Here is a 21,224-nt window from a genome sequence, read left to right as displayed (position 1 = left end):
TACATCTTCTTAGCAAGTCAACTTCCCAGCCATTCACTCAACAAATATTTATTTAGCATCTGCTGTGTCTCAGGCATCATTTTAGGCGTTGAAAATACAGTAGCAAACAAAGTAAACTCAGTTCCCGCCCTCATGGGGCTTACATTCTAATGGAAAGCAACACACCATAAACAAATGAATGACAGAAATGGCAGGCAATAAGCAAATAAGTGTGTAATGTGACTTCAGGCAGTGGTAAGTGCTTGGTGTCTCTAATCAGTTCAGGAGTGGAGAGTCCTTTTCAAATGACATACAGAAAAAGGATTCCAATTCTGGCTTGAAAAATTACTTAAGCTGCTCTCTTTAGAAACTTTCAGTCAAGGAGGTTCTGGCCAGAGCAAAAGTTTGTTGATTCTGTCTGACACCAACAGAGACATCTGTGGTCATTTGAACCAACAGTGTCACTTTGGACTTGGAACTGGCGTTAAAAGCACTCTTTAAGAGCCAGTTTGTCTATGGAGGTGTGCTTGGGAAGGTTTTCTTTTTACTAGGTGTGTTACTGGAAGTGGGGTCGGGCTGCTCACCACTCAAAAGCCAATAAAGAGGCAATGTTGGTGGAAAGGAAAGTTTGCTGTATTTCAGAGGCCGGCAACGGGTGCGAGGGGGTGTGTGGATGCCTGTCCAAAGGCTGACTCCCCTTCACTGACAACCAGTGGGCAAGAGCTTTTATAGATGGAGGCAGGAGGCTACACGTAGAAACAGCACAGTCAGCTCTGACGGTCATCTTGTAATTGGTCATGTGGTGGTCTGACTGGCGTCATTTTGATTGTTTTAAGTACAGTTAACCTTCCTTTCCGGGGTCAGTTTTTTCCCATTTCCTTGAGGCCAGTTCTCGGAATTGTGGCAGCTTATGTCATGGCTACAGTCTGGTCATCATGTAGTTAGCTTCTTCCACCTGGTGAGGGTTTCAGTATCTATAAAACAGGTCCTTGACTATGCTAATGAGTAAACTATTAGTATTCAGTCTTGTTGAACTGTTTTCCTTTGTGTCTGCATTTTCTTACTTCTCTGATTAAACTTATTTGGCTAAAGTTTTTCCATAGACAAAGGCAGGTGGAGGACGTGAGGGGGAAGGACCACAGGGTCCTGCTCCGTTTCAAGTATATTCATTTCTTGTGGCTGCTGTATTAAATGACCACAACCTTGGTGGCTTAAAACAACACAGCTTTATTATCTTAGGGTTCTGGAGGTCACAAGTCCAAAATAGCTCTCATGGGGATAAAATCAAGGTGTCAGCACGGCTCTGTCCCTCCTGGAGGCCGGAGGGGAGAAGCCGTTTCCTCGCCGTCTCCAGCTTCTAGAGGCTGCTTACATTCCTTGCCTTGTGGCCTCTCATCACTCTGACCTTGAGTCCATGTCACATCTTGTTCTGACTCTGATCCTCTTGCTTCCCTGTCCCAAGGACCCTGTGATTACATTGGGCCCACCCACATAATCCAGGATAATCTCCCCATCTCAAGATCCATAATTTCATCAAAACTGCAAAATAACATATTCACAGGTTCTGGAAATTAGCATGCAGACATCTTCAGGGCTATTATTCACCCCACCATGTAGGCAATTAAGAAACAGCAACTGAAGATAACTTTTAACATATAAAGTGAATTAAAATAACAGGGAAAATTATGTAAAGCAGCAGCCCCCAACCTTTTTGACACCAGGGACCGGTTTCGTGGAAGACAATTTTTCCACGGACGGGGTGGTGGCAGGGTGATTGTTTTGGGATGATTCAAGCGCATTACATTTATTGTGCACTTCATTTCTATCATTATTACATTGTACTATATAATGAAATAATTATACAACTCACCATAATGCTGACAGGAGGCGGAGCTCAGGTGGTAATGCAAGTGATGGGGAGCAGCTGTAAATACAGATGAAGCTTCGTTTGTTAGCCTGCCGCTCACCTCCTGCTGTGCGGCCCAGTTCCTAACAGGCTACAGACCGTTACAGGTCTGTGGCCCAGGAGTTGGAGACTCCCTGATGTAAAGGATAATCTTGGCAGAGGATGCCTCACGACTCAACACTTTGAGTTGGACAAATTAATTCTAAACATCTGCCCTGTGCCAGGATATGTTCCAGGGGCTTGGGATACACCAGTGAACAAAACAGGCAAAAATCCCTGTTCTCATAGGGCTTACATTCAACAAAGACATTACAAATAAGCCTATTATCTAGCAATTTAGAAGTGGATAAGTGCTTTGTAAAAAAGAAAGTGGATCAGGGGAAGGGTCGGGAGAGTCCCCAGAGAGTGTGTGGGAAGCGGGGTGGGGGCGGGGGCGGGGGTGGGGGGAGAACCTGCGTATGACACTAGGCGGCACTGCAGCGCAGTTTTGGAGGCTGAGGTTAGAAAAGGATCTTATACAATCAGCATTTGAGAGCCAGAAAGAATTTTAGAGGTCAGCTAGTCTAACTTCCTCAGTTTATAGAGAGAAAGCTAAGGCTCAGAAGGTCCACAATGTGGTCGCTAGTTATTTTGCATTTGGCCTAAATTTGAGAGACAGTCTCCTTTCTCCCCAAGAAAGCCAGACATAGTCACCACCTTATCAAAGGCAGCGCCTGCCAGGAGGTAAGGCTGGGAGGGTTTTGTATCAGAGCAGCAGGAGGGATGGATGATTTCAGAGTGCAGTTCCATCTATGCCACTGTTGAAAAATTATTCCACAGAACTTCTAATATTCCTCTTTCTAAGTGCAACATTCTGAAATCTTGAATCAGTGACACTGGCCCTCCAGCCTTTGAGACGCAACTTTGGCGAAAATAACCTACATCAGCCAGACACCAAAAGGAAGGGGAAAATGAATTATGATAAAGAGACTTTGGTGTTTGTAACAAAAGAATAATGCAGCTTCATTTTCCTAACTGTTATGGCTTTAAATGGTTATTTAAGTTATTTAAGCTCGAAATGGTTGTAGTAAACCATGGTTTGATCAGATATTTTTATCTACTATCTCCTTGGGTGTGACTATTTTCCAAAACTGTAGTTATGGTTGAGCCAGTATGAAAACTCAATATTTCGACGGTTAACGGTGAGAGTTATTCGAGTCTCATGACATAACACCACGTGGTAACAATGTAACGTGTTTCCACTCAGGAGACCTGTGTGTTGTAGGGCAACATTGGTTGAGACTTGGCCATTCCTGTGGTTTACAATCTGGAGCAGTGTTTTCTCTGCTTGCTCTGCTTTTCTCCTAACACTCTCAGGCTCACTCTCCACGTCCCGGGAGCTATCCCGTCTCTGCAGAGCCTCCTGGTTTCCCTGCCCCTGTCACACAGAGGGAATTGCAGCATCCTTTCTATTTCCATATCCCTTTTCTCCATATCACCAGCAGACCTCAGAACCCACCCATTTTTCCCACTTACACCTGTCTACCTCTTTCATGGATAGCTTCTTTTCAAAATCTCCTTTTTAAAAAATTAAAAATAGAACTACATATGATCCAGCAATTCCACTCCTGTTTGCATTTTCTTATGCAAAGAAAATGAAAACCCTAATTAGAAAAGATATATGCAACCCAATGTTCATAGCAGCATTATTCACAATAGCCAAGATATGGACGCAACCTCAGCGTCCATCAACAGGTGAATGGATAAAGATATGGTATATACATACAATGGAATATTACTCAGCTATAAAAAAAAAAAGAATAAAAAATTGCCATTTGCAACAACACAGATGGACCTGGAGGGTATTATGCTTAGTGAAGTAAGTCAGACAGAGAAAGACAAGTAAATACTAGATGTTTTCACTTATATGTGGAATCTAAAAAATAAAACATGAATGAATATAAGAAAACAGAAACAGACTCATGGACACAGAGAACAAACTAGTGGTTACCAATGGGGAGAGGGAGGAGGGGAGGGGCAAGATAAAGGGGATTATGAGGTATAAACTACTAGGTATAAAATAAATAACATACAAGGATGTAATGTATGGCACAGGGAATATAACCAATATTTTATAATAACTTTAAATGGAGTGTAGTATATAAAAATATTGAATTACTATGGTATACACCTGAAACTAACATAATATTATAAATCAACTATACTTCCGTTTAAAAATAAATAAATAAAAGTAAATAAGTAAATAAAATCTTTTTTCTTATTTGGTAAAATATGAACATCATAAAATTCACCATTTTAACCATATTAAGTGTACAGCTCAGTGGCATTAAGTACATTCACACTGTTGTGCAGCCATCACCACCATCCATTCCCAGAACTGTTTTCATCTTTCAAAACTGAACTCTGTACCCATTAGACACTAACTCCCTATTTCCCCTCCCTCCAGCCCCTGGTAACCCCCATTCTCCTTTATGTCTCTATGAATTTGACTACTCTAGGAGACTCATATAAGTGAAGTTGTACAGCATCTGTCCTTTTGTGACTTGCTTATTTCACTTAGCATGATGTCCTCAAGGTCCATCCATGTTGTAGCACGTGCCTGAATTTCATTCAGATTAGCTTCTTGAGGTCAGGAATCATGTCGATAAATGTTTGAGTTGAAAAAAATGGGTGGATATAAAGGTAAAGTAGTGAGATCTGTAGATAATCTCAAAAGAGAGGAAGTTAACACTGACTGCCCCGTGTCAGCAGGGTGAGCGCACGTGACCTGCTGCTTCACCTCCACCTTCCAGAGCTCATGCAAATGTCTCGTGAATGACCCCAACCCCGTACCACACAGGCAAGGAAATTCTGGGAGAAGTGGTCCTAGCCGAGCTGGGCCGACACTGCGAAAGCCACCACAATGTTATTAGAGTGTAGTCCAGACAGGAGAGAGCTTCCGTGCTGGCCAGATACAGCTAAGAACCAAACTCTCTCTTTACAATTTTACATTTCTGATAACTGGAAGAATTTTCCACAGATGGTCTCTGGCTCCATGCCGTTCAAACTTTGTTTCTCTTCTACTACCCACACTTCTGGTGCCAGGTGCCCCAGGGGTACATCCTTATTGGGGTATGACCTCCGACCTTTGCATCTTTATGCTGGTGAGTCAGCACAGTGGATAGCAGAATTTCTGAAAGCCATTCCTAAACCAGGACTGCTAGTAATAACCAAACATGGAAGTGATGGCAAATCACATAAATGTATTCTATTAAATCTAAACCAAATATATCCCAGCTCAGCTTCTCCTTGGCCAGACTCCCAAAATACCTGCAGCCACTCCAACGGCACCCAACACAAAGGAAGCCCAAGAGAGGAACGGTTGAAGTAGACGAAGAAAGTGTCTTAACCAATGGTAGTTAAAATATTTTACTTTGGTACAATTTACAAAAAAAAAATGCCCTTGTGAACACATTAGTGGGGACTTGGAGGGGACCAGTGCAAGTCAGTGGCCCTAAGGCTTAACTGGCTTTGGGTAAATTTGCATCTTGCTCTTTCTATGCAAGGTATTATTTGAATTGATTTTGTTTTAATTCTTTTTTTAGTAAATTTATTTTATTTTTGGCTGTGTTGGGTTGTTGCTGGGTGCGGGCTTTCTCTAGTTGCGGTGAGCGGGGGCTACTCTTTGTTGTGGTGCAGGGACTTCTCATGGCGGTGGCTTCTCTTGTTGTGGAGCACGGGCTCTAGGCGCGCAGGCTTCATTAGTTGTGGCACGCGGGCTCAGTAGTTGTGGCGCATGGGCTTAGTTGCTCTACGGCATGTGGGATCGTCCCGGACCAGGGCTCAAACCTGTGTCCTCTTCATTGGCAGGCGGATTCTTTTTTTTTTTTTAAACACCCTTATTGGAGTATAATTGCTTTACAATGGTGTGTTAGTTTCTGCTTTATAACAAAGTGAATCAGTTATACATATACATATATCCCCATATCTCTTCCCTCTTGCGTCTCCCTCCCTCCCACCCTCCCTATCCCACCCCTCTAGGTGGTCACAAAGCACCGAGCTGATCTTCCTGTGCTATGTGGCTGCTTCCCACTAGCTATCTGTTTTACATTTGGTAGTGTATGTATGTCCATGACACTCTCTCACTTTGTCCCAACTTACCTTTCCCCCTCCCTATGTCTTCAAGTCCATTCTCTACGTCTGTGTCTTTATTCCCCTCCTGCCCCTAGGTTCTTCATGACCTTTTTTTTTTTTTTAGATTCCCTATATATGTGTTAGCATATGGTATTTGTTTTTCTCTTTCTGACTTACTTCACTCTGTATGACAGACTCCAGGTCCATCCACCTCACTACAAATAACTCAATTTCGTTTCTTTTTATGGCTGAGTAATATTCCATTGTATATATGTGCCACATCTTCTTTATCCATTCATCTGTCGATGGACACTTAGGTTGCTTCCATGTCCTGGAAGGCGGATTCTTAACCACTGTGCCACCGGGGAAGCCCAAAAAATTAAAAAAAATAAATAAAAATAAACCTTTAAAAAAAACACAAAACCACAGCAGTCCTGGTGAGAATGGGCACAGCTACAATTTCTTCAAGCAGAATCTGAAAGAAATTGAATCATTTAGCAAATAAGTCATTGGAGGTTGTATTTTACCTAAAAAGCCGTAAGGACCAGGGCATTTTTAGTAAGGATAACAACTCATATGGCAGTTCTCAGAATTATAATGAGGCTAGAGGAACATTTTCATCTTATATTTATTAAATACCTACAGGTTACAAGTCATTGAGCCAGATGCTGTGGGCACACAGCAATGACAAGATATACTGGGTCCCTGCTCTCAGAGAGCTCACATTCTATTCCTATAAATGGTGTTTCTAGACCAGAGCACTAGCAGCCTTTCTATGAGTGGGATTGCCCGAACATCCCTAGCCCTGCACCCTAAATGACAATAATGCACTCTGAAAGCCCACCTGATTATGGGCAGTAGTTCCCTCCCACCTTGAGAACCACCAGGGGAAAGTCAACAATAAGAAAGTAAATTCACAAATTGATAAATAACATTGTGATGAGGGCTGTGACGGAAATGATCAGGTTGCTGTGCCAGTGAAATAGACCAGGGGGATGCTCTAGTTTGGGTTGTCAGCTCAGGCTCTTTGAGCAGGTGGCAGGTAGGGTAAATGTCCAGGAGGATGCGACAGTATAGCCATAAGCGTTCTGGGGATAGGAAACAGCATGTGCAAAGGCCCTGAAGTGGGAGGGGGCTTATCGCACTAAAAAAACAAAAAAGAAAAACAAAAAAAACCCACAGAAAGAAGATGGGTGGGGCTGAGATAAGGTTGAAGGGACAGGCAGGGGCCAGATCGAGTAAGGACTTCAGGGTCATGGTGAAGAACTGGGGTTTTATTCTAAATGCTTCTGTCAAAATTTCATAAATAACAGAAGTAAAACCAATGAATCCCCAAAGTAGTAATTGGTAGAAGTTTATTGTGCCCACATCAAAAAGACATTTTGCAGACTGGGAGCACTCAAACCAAAACATGGAATGAGGCTCGGGCATATATTGTTACAAAGCAGCTTATTTAGTGAGAGAGTAGTGACTGTTTATTCTTCACAGTGATTGGTTACAATACTAGAGTTTTCTTCAATATAGGGAATTGGTCAGTGGTTACCTTGGGAAATAGTTCAAGTTTTTGCTTGTGATTTCCAGAGGCATAAGCAAGAAATGACCTAGGTCAAGTTGTCTTGCAAAATAAGCTAAATTAGGCTTTGCTTGTATGATGAAACAGATTTTGTCTGCTCAGGGAATTTTCAAGGTTGTTCTTCATTTGTTTTTCATTTTAACACTTCTCATTGGAAGTCACCAAAGATTTTTAAGAAAGGAATTGGTGTGATGATAATAATAATGAGAAGTAATTAACATTACTGAGCACGTGCTCTGGGCCAGAAGAGGTTTTAAGCTCTCGGTATATTAACGCAACATATCCTTATAATAACCCTATGAGGTGAGTACTATTTATATTCCCATCTTATAGGAGGAAACTGCAGCAGGGAGAGCTTAAGTCATTTGTCCAAAGTCACACAGATGGTAAGCTGTTTTAATACCTTAGCATTCTCCTGACTGTGAAGCCCGAGTTTTGACAGACTGGCAGGAAGGAGTTGGAGTGAAGCGTTGTGTTTGCTGCCCCGTGTCTTCAACAAGTATTTCTTTGGCCCAGAAAGCTGCCAGCAGCATCTATTCTGACCCTATTACAGTCATATATGTCCCATAATGGATTAACTGTTAACCGAGGCACGCACACGGTGAGAGTCACAATCTTTGTTAGGTATAGTATTTAAACAAAAACAGTAAAGAAATCCCTGGAAAATCTGGCAACGTCTGGCTGGGAAAATGCAAGGTCTCTCAAAACCCGCCCTAAAAACCCAGAAGCACGGGGAAGGGTTGGATTCAGTCACCCAAAAATCCACCCATTCGGACTCTCTGCTCTGCCTCGCGTTACAGCCTGGAAGTTCTGACAGCCGGAGGGGGCAGGTGCGCAAGAGCAGGGGGGCGCGGCTTGCGGGGACGGGGCGGGGCGTGGAGACGAGCTCTAGGCGGGACGCGGCGGCGTGGGGGCGTGGCGACAGGGGCGGGACGAAGCGGAGACGGACATGGCGGGGGCGGGGCCCACGCGCAGACAAGATGGCGGTGCGTCTGCTGAGGAGGGCGGCGCGCGGAGCGGCGGCAGCGGCGCTGCCGAGGCTGTGAGTGCACGTCCCCAGTCCCCCGCCACCCGGCCAGGCTCGCCGTGGGTCGGTACCCGGCTCAGCGCCGCGCAGGCGCGGCCTTCTCGCCCACAGGCGGGAACTCCCGCCGGCCGGGAGCACCGTGCGCCTCCCGCGCGCGCGGGCTCGACCTCTGCCAAGGTCGCCGACGCCCCGCGAGGGTCGCCCCACACTGTCCGTGCCTCCCTGTGGGAGGGCCCTTGCTTGAGCCGGGGAAATGGGTACAAGCGTTGGATCTCTGATACCCAGAAAACAAAACTAGCGTCCCCACACGTGGAAACCGTGAACGTATGCGTGTTTTATAAAAGGGGGCCTGGAGTCAGCCTCTCAGAGGATGCTGAGAGGCTGCTGAGAGGCGGCTCGCCTCCGCTGTTGTTGGGCACAGCAGTTCCCAAACTGTCTGGTCTCAGGACCCCTTTACAGGCTGAGAAATTATTGGGGACCCCGAAGAGCTTTTGCTTGTATCTGTTGATTTTAACGGTATGAGGAATTAAAACAAAAATTTTAAATATTCATTTAAAAATAACAAATCCATTCAAATTTAACGCAAATGACATCTATAATGAAAATAACTATTTAAAAAAAAGTGGCATGGTTTTATATGTTTGAAAATCTCTTCAGTTTAATTAAGGACCATTGGAGTCTCATATCAGCTGTCTTGGAGGAAGTTTGCCAGGAAATTCCAGGCTCATGCACAATCTATTTGGAAAAGGGAAGAGCTCGCAGACCCTCTCAAAGGGTCTCAGGGCACCCCGCCCCCACCCCCAGGTGTCCCCAGATCACACTTTGAGAACCGCTGGTTGAGACTTGCTTGTTTGCCAACTACATGCACATACCGTATCTCATTCTGTTCGCTGATCACCATGTGAAGAAGCTGGGTGAGTCGTTCATAAAGATGAGGAAACTGAGGCTAGGAGAGGCTAAGTGACTCTCAAAGCGGAGAATGGCAGAGTTGGGTTCAGAAACCAAGTCAGTGGCTCCTGGTCTGGAACTTTTTTTTTTTTTTTTTTTAATTTATTTATTTATGGCTGTGTTGGGTCTTCGTTTCTGTGCGAGGGCTTTCTCCAGTTGCGGCAAGCTGGGGCCACTTTTCATCGCAGTGCGCGGGCCTCTCACTATCGCGGCCTCTGTTGTTGCGGAGCACAGGCTCCAGACGCGCAGGCTCAGTAATTGTGGCTCACGGCCCCAGTTGCCCCAGTTGCCCCAGTTGCTCCAGTTGCTCCACAGCATGTGGGATCTTCCCGGACCAGGGCTCAAACCCGTGTCCCCTGCATTGGCAGGCACATTCTCAACCACTGCGCCACCAGGGAAGCCCTGGTCTGGAACTTTTTTACATCTGCTTGCTCGGTGCTTCCTGACTCACCGGTGTCCCATACCAGGACCCGCCTGGTTTTATGCATCCCACCTTCCCATTTCCTACATCTGGGCCTGGTAATGTCCCTGGACACCGGAGCTCACCCCTGGAGCCAGAGGAGCCCCTGAAGGGGTCTACCCAGACCCTTACAGAAAGTCCTTTCCTGGCCTGCGAAGGGGCCAGCTTCTGTGGCCTGTTCAACAGTGGGTCGAGTGACCACACCCAGTCACCTACTTCTAAGGCTCTTGGGGCCCAGCTCATAATGCTCGTCATCTCCCTTAGCACACTGGCTCATTCTCAGCACGCCTACACACCCCACCAAGGCCATGGCAGCAGGCTTTCATGCAGGGCCCTTCCCAGAGCCTACACCCCAAGTTAAGTCCTGTGGGTCCTGGCGCCTTCAGCACACGTGGGGACGGGAAAAGTAAATGTGCCCAAGGTCAACTTAGAAAAGTCTGCCTAGACATGCCTTAATTTCTATCCCAGTTGCGTTGCACTTCAGCTTCAGGCCAGTGGACTGGCTTCTGTTGGCTTTTTTCTTCTGTTTTTAGAGTATCAGCAACATTGCTGATAGGCAGGTGCTGAAACCTCTTCCCGACCCTCCAACATTTGCTTCTCTTGCTGTGCCTGATGCTTCCCCGCCTATCCTGTCTCCAGCCTTGCAGCTCTCTGTTGCCACTTCTCAGTTTATATAAATACCCTGTCCTCAAGTTGGGGGAACATAACTGCCGACAGGTAGGTGTGCTATTGCTACGGATGTCTTTTAAATCCTCAAAGAAATATGTGTGAATAGTAACCCATGCATAAATACACATCTAGAAATATTTCTGATGTAACCATAGAATCATTCTAGCCTCTTCACCTTGCTTGTTTGTAAATTTTCACTCCCCCAGTGAGAAACCTGGCTCCCACCATGCACCATCCAGTTACTCAGTTATTCAGTTTCAGCATACACATGTAGCAGTATCTGACTTGTTAGGCCATACTCCATGGGAAAAAAGCTTTATCAACTAGAGTGCAGTGCTTAGGTGCAGTTCCTTTCCCTTTAGTCTTATAGGTTCCACTCATTTCCACAGTTACTTAGGTTAGCACCTTTTTCTTCCATCCCCTTCAGTGAAGTTGTTTCATATATTCATCATACGGTAAGATTCTCTTTTCCCTTTTCTTGTCTAGTTGCACTAGCTAGTGGTTTTAGTAGCATGTTAAATAGTGATGAGAGGAAGCATTCTTGCCTTGTTCCCCATCTTAGGGAAAGCATCCAGTTCCCACCGTTAAGTCTGATGTTAGTTGTAGGTGTTTTGTAGAACTTTTTTATTCCCTATTTACTGAGGTTTTTTTTTTTTTTTTAACATGAATCAGTGTTGAATTTTGTCAGGTTCTTTTTCTGTAATCAATTGATATGATCATATGATTTTTCTTCTTTAGCCTGTTGATGTGGCATATACATTAATTGATTTCTGAATATTGGACCAGCCTTGTATACCTGGCATAAATCCCACTTAGTCATGGCATATAATTCTTTTTATACATTGTTGGATTTGATTTGCAAAATATTTTGAGGGTTTTACATCTGTATTCATGAGTGACATTGGTCTGTACTTTTCCTTTCTTGTAATGTGTTTATTTGGTATTGGTTTCTATATGTCTCATGTCTTTTTTGTTTCTCTGTTCCTTTTCTACTGCTTTCTTTTGCATTAGGTGACTATTTTCTTATGTAATACTTTTTATTTCTTTAATGATTTTTTCCACTATTTTTTTTTTTAGTGGTTGCTCTAAGGCTTACCATATGCATCTTTTAAAAAAAATTGTGGTAAAATATGTATAACATAAACTTTGCCATCTTAACCATTTTAAGTGTACAGTTTAGTGGCATTATCATATTCACTATCCCCCTGATTTTTTCGTCACTCCAAACAATCTCTGTACCCATTAAGCAATAACTCCTTCTTCCTAGCACCTGGTATTCTCTAATCTACTTTTTGTGTCTCTGAATTTGCCTATTTTAGGTATTTCATAGAAGTGGAATCATGCAATATTTGTCCTTTTGTTTCTGGCTTATTTCACTTAGCATAGTGTTTTCAAGAGTCTTCCATGGTGTAGCGTGTATTAGAACTCCATTCCTTCCTATGGCTGGATATTTCATTGTATGTATAATATGTTACCATATACATCTTAACTTATCAGAATCTACTTTTGATTTATACTAACTTAATTCCAGAAGATGGAGAAATGTTATATCTATATAGTTCTATTCCCTTTTCTTCTTTTTTATGATATTATTGTTATACATATTATATTTATATATGTTACAAATCCAGTGATACTTTGTTGTAGTTATCATTTTTTTAACATTTTTATTGGAGTATAATTGCTTTACATTTTTATGTTAGTTTCTGCTGTATAACAGAAACAGCTAAAGTGAATCAGCTACATGTATATATATATCCCCATATCCCCTCTCTCTTGCGTCTCCCTCCCACCCTCCCTATCCCACCCCTCTAGGTGGTCACAAAGCACCGAGCTGGTCTCCCTGTGCTATGCGGCTGCTTCCCACTAGCTATCTATTTTACATTTGGTAGTGTATATATGTCCATGACACTCTCTCACTTCGTCCCGGCTTCCCCTTCCCCTTCCCCGTGTCCTCAAGTCCATTCTCTACGTCTGCGTCTTTTTTCCTGTCCTTTCCCTAGGTTCTTCAGAACCTTTTTTTTTTTTTTTTTAGATTCCATATATATGTGTTAGCATATGGTATTTGTTTTTCTCTTTCTGACTTACTTCACTCTGTATGACAGACTCTAAGTCCATCCACCTCACTACAAATAACTCAATTTCGTTTCTTTTTATGGCTGAGTAATATTCCATTGTATATATGTGCCACATCTTCTTTATCCATTCATCTGTTAATGGACACTTAGGTAGCTTCCATGTCCTGGCTATTGTAAATAGTGCTGCAATGAACACTGTGGTACATGACTCTTTTTGAATTATGGTTTTCTCAGGGTATATGCCCAGTAGTGGGATTGCTGGGTCATATGGTAGTTCTATTTTTAGTTTTTTAAGGAAGCTCCATACTGTTCTCCATAGTGGCTGTATCAGTTTACATTCCGACCAACAGTGCAAGAGGGTTCCCTTTTCTCCACACCCTCTCCAGCATTTACTGTTAGTAGATTTTTTGATGATGGCCATTCTGACTGGTGTGAGGTGATACCTCATGGTAGTTTTGATTTGCATTTCTCTAATGATTAGTGATGCTGAGCATTCTTTCATGGGTTTGTTGGCAATCTGTATATCTTCTTTGGAGAAATGTCTATTTAGGTCTTCTGCCCATTTTTGGATTGGGTTGTTTGGTTTTTTTTGATATTGAGCTGCATGAGCTGCTTGTAAATTTTGGAGATTAATCCTTTGTCAGTTGCTTCATTTGCAAATATTTTCTCGCATTCTGAGGGTTGTCTTTTTGTCTTTTTTATGGTTTCCTTTGCTGTACAAAAGCTTTTAAGTTTCATTAGGTCCCATTTGTTTATTTTTGTTTTTATTTCCCTTTCTCTAGGAGGTGGGTCAAAAAGGATCTTGCTGTGATTTATGTCACAGAGTGTTCTGCCTATGTTTTCCTCTAAGAGTTTTATAGTGTCTTACATTTAGGTCTTTAATCCATTTTGAGTTTATTTTTGTGTATGGTGTTAGGGAGTGTTCTAATTTCATTCTTTTACATGTAGCTGTCCAGTTTTCCCAGCATCACTTATTGGAGAAGCTTTTCTCCATGGTATACTCTTGCCTCCTTTATCAAAGATAGGTGACTGTATGTGCATGGGTTTACCTCTGGGCTTTCTATCCTGTTCCATTGATCTATATTTCTGTTTTTGTGCCAGTACCATACTGTCTTGATTACTGTAGCTTTGTAGTATAGTCTAAAGTCAGGGAGTCTCCTCCAGCTCTGTTTTTCTTTCTCAAGATTGCTTTGGCTTGTAGTTATCATTTATATAATTTTATGTCTTTTAAAGTAACTAGGAGAAGGAGATGCAAGTACACACACACACACACAAACGCACACTTACTTTATAGTATTTGTTATAGTAATCTTCTTATTTACTGTTCCTGGTTCTTTTCAAATGTTCCTGTGGATTTGAGTTACCATCTGGTGCCATTTCTTTAACCCAGTACATCTTTGCTCCTACCCCCCTCCTTTGTATTGTTACTGGCAAATATATTACGTTTCTAAATGTTATAGGCCTAACAATACAATTATATAATTTTTTTAATATAGTTGCTTTTAAAATTAGACAAGAGAAGAAAGGAACAGAAGTATGCAATTAAACAGTGTTTTATAATTACACAGTTACCTTTACCATTGCTCTTTGTGTATGTGTATGAATTTGAATTATTGTTTGGGATTACTTTCAGCCTGAAGAGCTTCCATTAGTATTTCTTATAAGGTGGATCTGCCATCAACTGCCCTACACATATGCATAGACTTTTAGATTCCCAGGAATATGTCAGAGCTTTTCAAACTCTATGGATATCTCATTCTCCAGCTTTTCTGTTTAAGCTGTTTTTTAACCTGTTGTTTACCCCAACTGTTATCTACTATCTCAGGTAGCTGTGATCTTAAATAATTGCTTCTGATGGTTTTTGAAAAATGACTTTGGGGAAAATGCTGTTACCACTGTTCAACTCTGAGTCAGGTCAGTGGGGTCTTCCAGGGAACCACCAGACAGGTCAAGTAGTGGCAGTCCTCTGGGAGCGTAGCTTTGAAAGAGCTCCAGTCCTGCCCTGCCCCCTCCAGTGGCTGCCAGGCTGCTGGTTTTCACTGTAGTTTTAGCTGTTGGTTTTCAAGGCTACCACCAAACTGGGGAAAGGGTTGTTGACCTGAAGCAAATAGACTGCCAGATAGTTCTCTAGCAGAAATGGGTTTATTTGGGATCAGCAGAGAATTGCAATTCAGGGTCAGCAACCATGGCAATACATGTTCAACTTTCTGCATGACAAGGGAAGGAGAATCCTTTTATAGAGAAGGAAAGGAAGTTGGGAGGGCTGTAGTAAGCAAAGACTCCATGGCTTTTCATTTATTGAGTCCTTGGCAGGAAAGAAGAGCAGTCTTCTTCTTCCTCTTGGGCTCTGCAGTGGTGCCAGGTGATGAGAGTACCCCCTTCTAGTTTCCCAACTCTATGTAATTAAGGTTTCTGTTTAATTAATTTTTCATATTTCCACCTTTTGATCAAGATTTTTCTCAGAAAGCATTGCTGATCAAGTCACGTTTTCTCGTTTCAGCAGCTTTTTGTGCTGCAGTGTCTGGAAGGACCTTCCCTACGTATAGTGTTTCATGTTGTAGGGAAAGTGCACAGATTGGGAACCTATTAAGGTCACATTCCAGTAACAAGGAGGGGCCGGAGGGGGAACTCTCAGGCACTTTTTATCTGAAGTCTCTGTGTTAACAAGGTCGTAGACATTGGAGATCATCTGAAGTGTTACGTCATCAAAGGTTTGGCAACAAACTTTGAAAAGGCCTGGTACAGATTTCTTGGGAAAGCTGTCTGATCAGTTAGCATCTGCTTCAATTCTGGGAAATCTTTACTTTCAGGTCACCAGGTGACATTCGGTTCCAGTCAGAATTTGGTGCTTTCTTTAGGTGTGTCACATGAATACAGGGGTCTGTTTCTTGGGGTTTGGTGGCACAAGGGTTGGTTAACAGTATTTGATAGGGGTCTTTCCAGTGAGATTGAAGAAAGTTCTTCTGGAGGTGTCTTTTCCAGTAGATGAAATCTCCAGGTTGCAATGTGTGATGCTTAAGGTCTTCATTTCCTGAGGGCACACTGTGAAAAGATTGCTCTATCAAAACATGGTTACTTTTAATAGTACCAGTTAGCCTTTGCAATATTGGAGTGTCTCTCCTTTTATCAGTTGTGCGTCAAAAGAAGCAGGAGCCAAGTGTATTGGGCATCCTGTGACTGTTTCAAAGGGTGAGAGTTTATGAGTTCCAAAAGGGATGGATCTGAGTTTTAGAAGGACCAATGGCAATGCTTTTGGCCAAAGTATTTGGAGGGTCTCTACAAATTTTGCCAATTGAGTCTTAATAATGCCGTTAGTCTGTTTAACTAAACTAGAGGATTGAAGGTCGGAAGTACAGTGAAAGTGTTATAAAACCAGACAAGCAGCACATACTTTGTAAGTGCCTGGCCAGTAAAAATGGATTCCTCAATCACTATGAAGTTTGAGAGGAGTTCCCTGTCTGCAAGGGAAAGCTTCAGTCCAGTGTGTAAACATATAGGTCATGACTAAAACATAGGTCATGACATATTCCACTAGATGGAATAAATTGTATAAAATTCATTTGCCAGACCTCAGATGGTTCATTAAACAGTTTAAAATGTCTGGGAGCAACACGAACAGCTTCCCTGGATTGTACTTTGGACAATGGGACAAGTGAGGTAGGCACTTTTTGTGGCCTTCCTAATGTTTCCCCACCAATATTGATTCATGAAGGCTGTCATTTTGTCAGTAGACAAGTGGTTTAATGAATGTATGGTGGTGAAGAGTAGGAATTTTACTGTGTCTGGTAGGACTGGGTTGTTGTTTGGTCCAAACCTGAGCTTTCTCTTTTTATCAAAACAACAATTATTGAATTTCCAATTTTGTTTTTTCTTTTCTGAGGCCAATTTTTGGGCTTCTCTAGCCAGTTTTTCTAAATTATCATTTGGTGAAATATCCCTTTGGATCATGACAGAAGTTTGGATACTGGTGGTCCTTTTAAAGGCAGCATTCCTTGCAGAATTATCAGCAAAGTGATTTACCCTAGCTTCCAGAGAATCAAGCTTAGAATGTCCCAGAACCTTAATAATAGCTAAAGCAGCTGGTAAGAGTACTGTATTCAATAATTCTTTTTTTTTTTTTTAATAATTCTTGAACATAGGGGCCATTTAAATTTTTACTTTCAATGGAAATAAGAAAGCCTTGTTGCTTCCACAACATTCCAAAATCACGAGTTACTCCAAAAATCATATCTACTATCAGTTTAAATGTTGGCAGTTTTATCCTTGGCTAAATCACAAGCACGTGTAAGGGAATATAAGTCAGCCTGTTGGGCCAAAGTAGCCGTAAAGATGCTACCTCAACAACATCAAAAGGAGTAGTAATAGCATACCCAGCACAATATTTGCCTTCATCACCTTTAAGAAAAAGAACCATCAGTGAACTGTGAGAAGTCAGTGTTACCCAATGAAATTTCCTGTAGATCATTGTGAGGAGTCAGGAAGTGGTCCGTCAGAGTTAAGCAGTGGTGAGGAACTCTTTCCGTGGCGGAGGGGAGAAGAGTAGTTGAGTTAAGGTTATTACAGTGTAAAAGAGTTATGTGAGGGGCAGGTAATGAGAGGACTTCAGGGGAGGTGAGATGTCTGGCTGAGAAATGTTGGGTATGGTGGGAATTCAGGAGAGCTTCTACTGCATGAGGTACAAAAATGGTTAAAGGGGATCCCACAACAATTTTCTTGGTGGTCTTAAGCAAGAGGGCAGTGACTGTAATGGCTCTAAGGCAAGGGGAGTATCCCTGTGCCACAGGGCCTAGTTGCTGGCTATTATACCTTGTGTGTCAATGGTGGTCCCCATGTTTTTGGGTGAGTACGCCAAGGGTGTTCCCTTCCTTTTCATATGCAAAAAAAGAAAAGGGGAATCTATAATGGGTGTGCCCAAGGGCAGGTGGGTTCATCATATCCTCCTTTAAGGCCTTGAAGTCTATGTCATTCAGTTCATCCCATAAAAATGGGTCAGGGTTATTATTGTTGAGTAAAACATATAGAGGTTTGGCCATAAGAGAGAAATTTGGAATCCCAATTTTGGCAGTAACTAACTAGCCTGAGTAAACCTCGCAGTTGGTGCTTAGTTTTGGGTTTGGGGAAACTTAAGATACCATAAAGTCTATCTGGATCTAGGTTTAGCCCTTGTTCTGATATCAGATGCCCTAAACATCGAAACTGGGTTTGGGCAAACTGCAGTTTGACAATAGTCATCAAAGTGACCTACCAGGTGAATTAAATGACCCTTTGACATCTTTTATTTGTTCCATCTCTGACGGTACTAGAGCAGTTTCTGGAAACACTGATTGTTTGTCCCCATTGAATCAGCTACCACTTCCCTTATGGGCAAAATCTCCAACTGATGTTGGCAAAATTCACAGTGCACCTCCCATCAAAATTCAAATAGACCCCTCAAAATCTCTTCCAGAAAGGTTGGTTAGAGGGCCAGAGTTGCCTAAAGCACTTAAATTTGTAACAGTCTCTTTTTCAGTGTCTTAGCTTTTTACAATAACAGCAGAAAACAGGAGGGTTTTCATTTTCTCTGGGAGCTTTCATTTGCTAGAGCTGAAGATTAAGAATTTTGGTGGTCTTCCTTGGAGGTGACTCATCTAGAGTAGGAAAGATCTGTTTTGCCAGATTAACTAAATCTGGAATGGACACAGTTTCCCATTCCAACCTGGTCCTTTTTACTTCAAGGGAAGGTCCCAGTTCAGCCCATTAATAAACATGGAGTTAAAAGCTACCTGGGTGGAATCAACATCTGAAAGAAGACCAGAATTTTCTTTGAAAACAATCTGAAGTTGATTGTAATAATCATGAACAGGTTCTCAGATATTTGTGTGCAAGCCTGAATTTTGTTCCAATGAACAGGCTTTGGAAAAGCCCTAGGGATTGCTTGATGAAGTCATCTCGTGATTGCCTGAGCCTGATTGTATAAGAAGTTAGTGGGCTGGTCTCCCAGTTGTAATTCTAGAGACCTTTCAGGACTTTTCCAGTTAGTGGTTTTCATCCAAAGCTGAGCCTGGCCTTCATCAACAAGTATATGAACCGGCCAATGTAAGTCAGGAAAAAACAGGTTGATAAGTTTGAATGACTATATTAAATTCTTCAGCAAACCTGTGAGGATCTTCGGTTACTTTAGGAGAATCTTTGACTATGGCTCGCAGTTCATCTTTAGGCCAGGTAGAATAAGAAATTAAGGATTTAGCCTCTGGACCCTCAGAAGACTTAATCTTAAAAGGATAAATTCTGACAAGTTCAGAGGAAAAGGGAGTGGGGAGAGTTTCAGAGAAAAGGGGAAGTTTGGCAAGAGAATTAGTTTGGGAGGATTGAGGGTATAGAGGAGGCATAGGTGGTGTAGAAGAGAAGGAGGAAGATGGCATCGGAGGTGGAGTCTGAGACAAAGAAGCCTAGGAAGAAGAGCCTGAGACTTCAGCAGCCATTTTATCTTTCTTTAATCCTTTGCCTCAGTCTTAAAACCTTATTTTACAGAGAGGCAATTTTAGATTCCTGATATCATTGGAAAGCCTCAAAATACCAATCGAAATAAGCATTCCACTCAGTTCTGGAAAACTTTGAACTATTGTAGTCCAATTTGGTTTTAAGGAAATTAAGTTTGAAGATTTCAAATGTTCCTCATAATGGCTACTGATATTCTAAATTGCCTTTGATCAGGTTGGTAATGTTTTTTCCATAAATGTTTTTGCCTGGAGTTTTCATTGTGGAAAAAATTTTAAACTACAAATTCAATTTCTTTCATAGATAAAAGGCTACTCAGGTTATCTAATTCTTCTTGAGTGAGCATTGGTAGTTTGTGTCTTTCAAAGAGTTTGTCCATTTCATCTAAGTGGTCAAATTCATGGGCATAGAGTTATGATTGTCCCTTATCCTTTTTCTTAGAGCTTTATAGAGGTATAATTTACACACCATAAAATTCATCTTTTGTAAGTGTTAATTAAATAATCATTAGTAAATTTGTAGAGTTGTGCAACCCGTCACCACGATCCAGTTTTAGATCACCCCCAAATTTCTGCCATCCCCCAAATTATCTCGAGCCCATTTGCAGTTAACCCTCATTCCCACCTCCAGCCCTATCATCCTTTTAATGTTCATATTGTCAGTAGTGACTTGCTCTCTTTCCTTGGTATTTGTAATTCTTTTGTCTCTCCTTTTTACTTGGTCAGTCTGGCTAGAGTTTTATCAGTTTATTGATCTTCTTGAACTATCTTTTGGTTTTATAGATTTTTCCTATTTTTTCTGTTTTCTATTTCATTGATTTCTGTTCTTATCTTTATTATTTCCTATCTTCAGCTTACTTTGGGTTTAATTTGACCTTTTAATGCCATCCAAATGGAGGATGGAAATGGGAGAAGAAGGGTGCAGAGGGGAGAAGTTGTAGGGCAGAGAAGAATGAAAGCAGTGAGAGAGAAAGGGAAGAAATCTTTATAGGAAGAATGCTAAAGAGGAGTCAGGGGTTAAAAAGAACTGTGAAATGTTAGAATGATCATTTTGAAAAGAACTCAGAATAAGAATATGTGTACTTTGTCACTTGAATTGGTATTAAAAGGTCAATGTGAAGTGTTAGGTATTTTTAAATGTTTGTTGACATCATTAGAAATAGACTTGAGTTGCCCAAATGCATGGTGAGAAGCTAAATGGGATGCTGTAAACAAAAATCATGTTTTTGGTTATGAGGCAGAAAGTAACTTTAAGTAGTCCGGGGAGGTAGGGGGACCAACTGTCTCAACTTGCCCAGGACTGTCCTGGTTTTAGTGCTGAAGGTCCCACATTCCTGGAAGCCCCTCTGTTCCAGGCAAACCAGGATGGTTATTTACTCTAGAGATAGAGAAATGAAGGGCTAAAGAATGGAGTAAAGATAATCTAAGATGGTAGACCAGAGATTCAAGAATTGGAGCTAGAGCCTGCTAGAATGGCTTCCTAAGAGAATGGGATGGGATAGAGTATTCAGAATGTTTTCACGGAGAAAGAAGGGCCTCTGCTAGGAGCAGGGCTGAAGAGAAGAGAAAGACAGAGGAGACTCTGAGGAAATAAGAAATACCATAAAGCGGTATATAGACCAGGAGTAGCCTGGAGGCAGGGGACATGCGTGTGGGCTGGACGGAGGAGTTGGTGGGAAATGAGGTAAAACTAGAGCCAAAACTAGTGGGCAGTAGCCAAGCTGGTGAGCAAGAACTAAAAGTGGTAGCTAGGCCTGAACTGGAAGACGCAAATGCATGTAGGTGGTGCCTCCTGGAGAAGATGTAGCTGTAGGGAAATTCGCAGCAAGGGGCTGTGTGCCAGCAAGGCTGTGCCAAGCCTGTGGAACAGCATAAGGTTCGCTTGTGGATCCATACCAGCTGTGGAGGGCTTCTACTCCCATTGTACCATTGCCCTGTTAGAGAGTTTCACTGTGAACTAGAACCATCTGTGTGGGCGCAGGCTGGGAGGAAGGA

General features: G+C 42.2%; 1 protein-coding gene across 3 annotated transcripts in view; it reads left to right on the top strand.

The window, feature by feature from the left end:
* Window positions 1-8,528: 8,528 nt before the first annotated feature.
* Window positions 8,529-21,224, top strand: part of CLYBL (citramalyl-CoA lyase) — a 247,570-nt gene continuing 234,874 nt past the window's right edge. For all 3 annotated transcript variants that reach the window (XM_057532665.1, XM_057532666.1, XM_057532667.1), the window contains exon 1: window positions 8,529-8,613. In XM_057532665.1, the coding sequence (XP_057388648.1) occupies window positions 8,552-8,613 (62 nt within the window). In that variant the 5' untranslated portion in view covers window positions 8,529-8,551. The remainder of the gene's footprint in view (window positions 8,614-21,224) is intronic.

This window comes from Balaenoptera acutorostrata, chromosome 18, assembly GCF_949987535.1.
Source record: "Balaenoptera acutorostrata chromosome 18, mBalAcu1.1, whole genome shotgun sequence".
Lineage (NCBI taxonomy): Eukaryota > Metazoa > Chordata > Mammalia > Artiodactyla > Balaenopteridae > Balaenoptera > Balaenoptera acutorostrata.
This window is presented reverse-complemented; position numbering and strand designations above follow the sequence as displayed.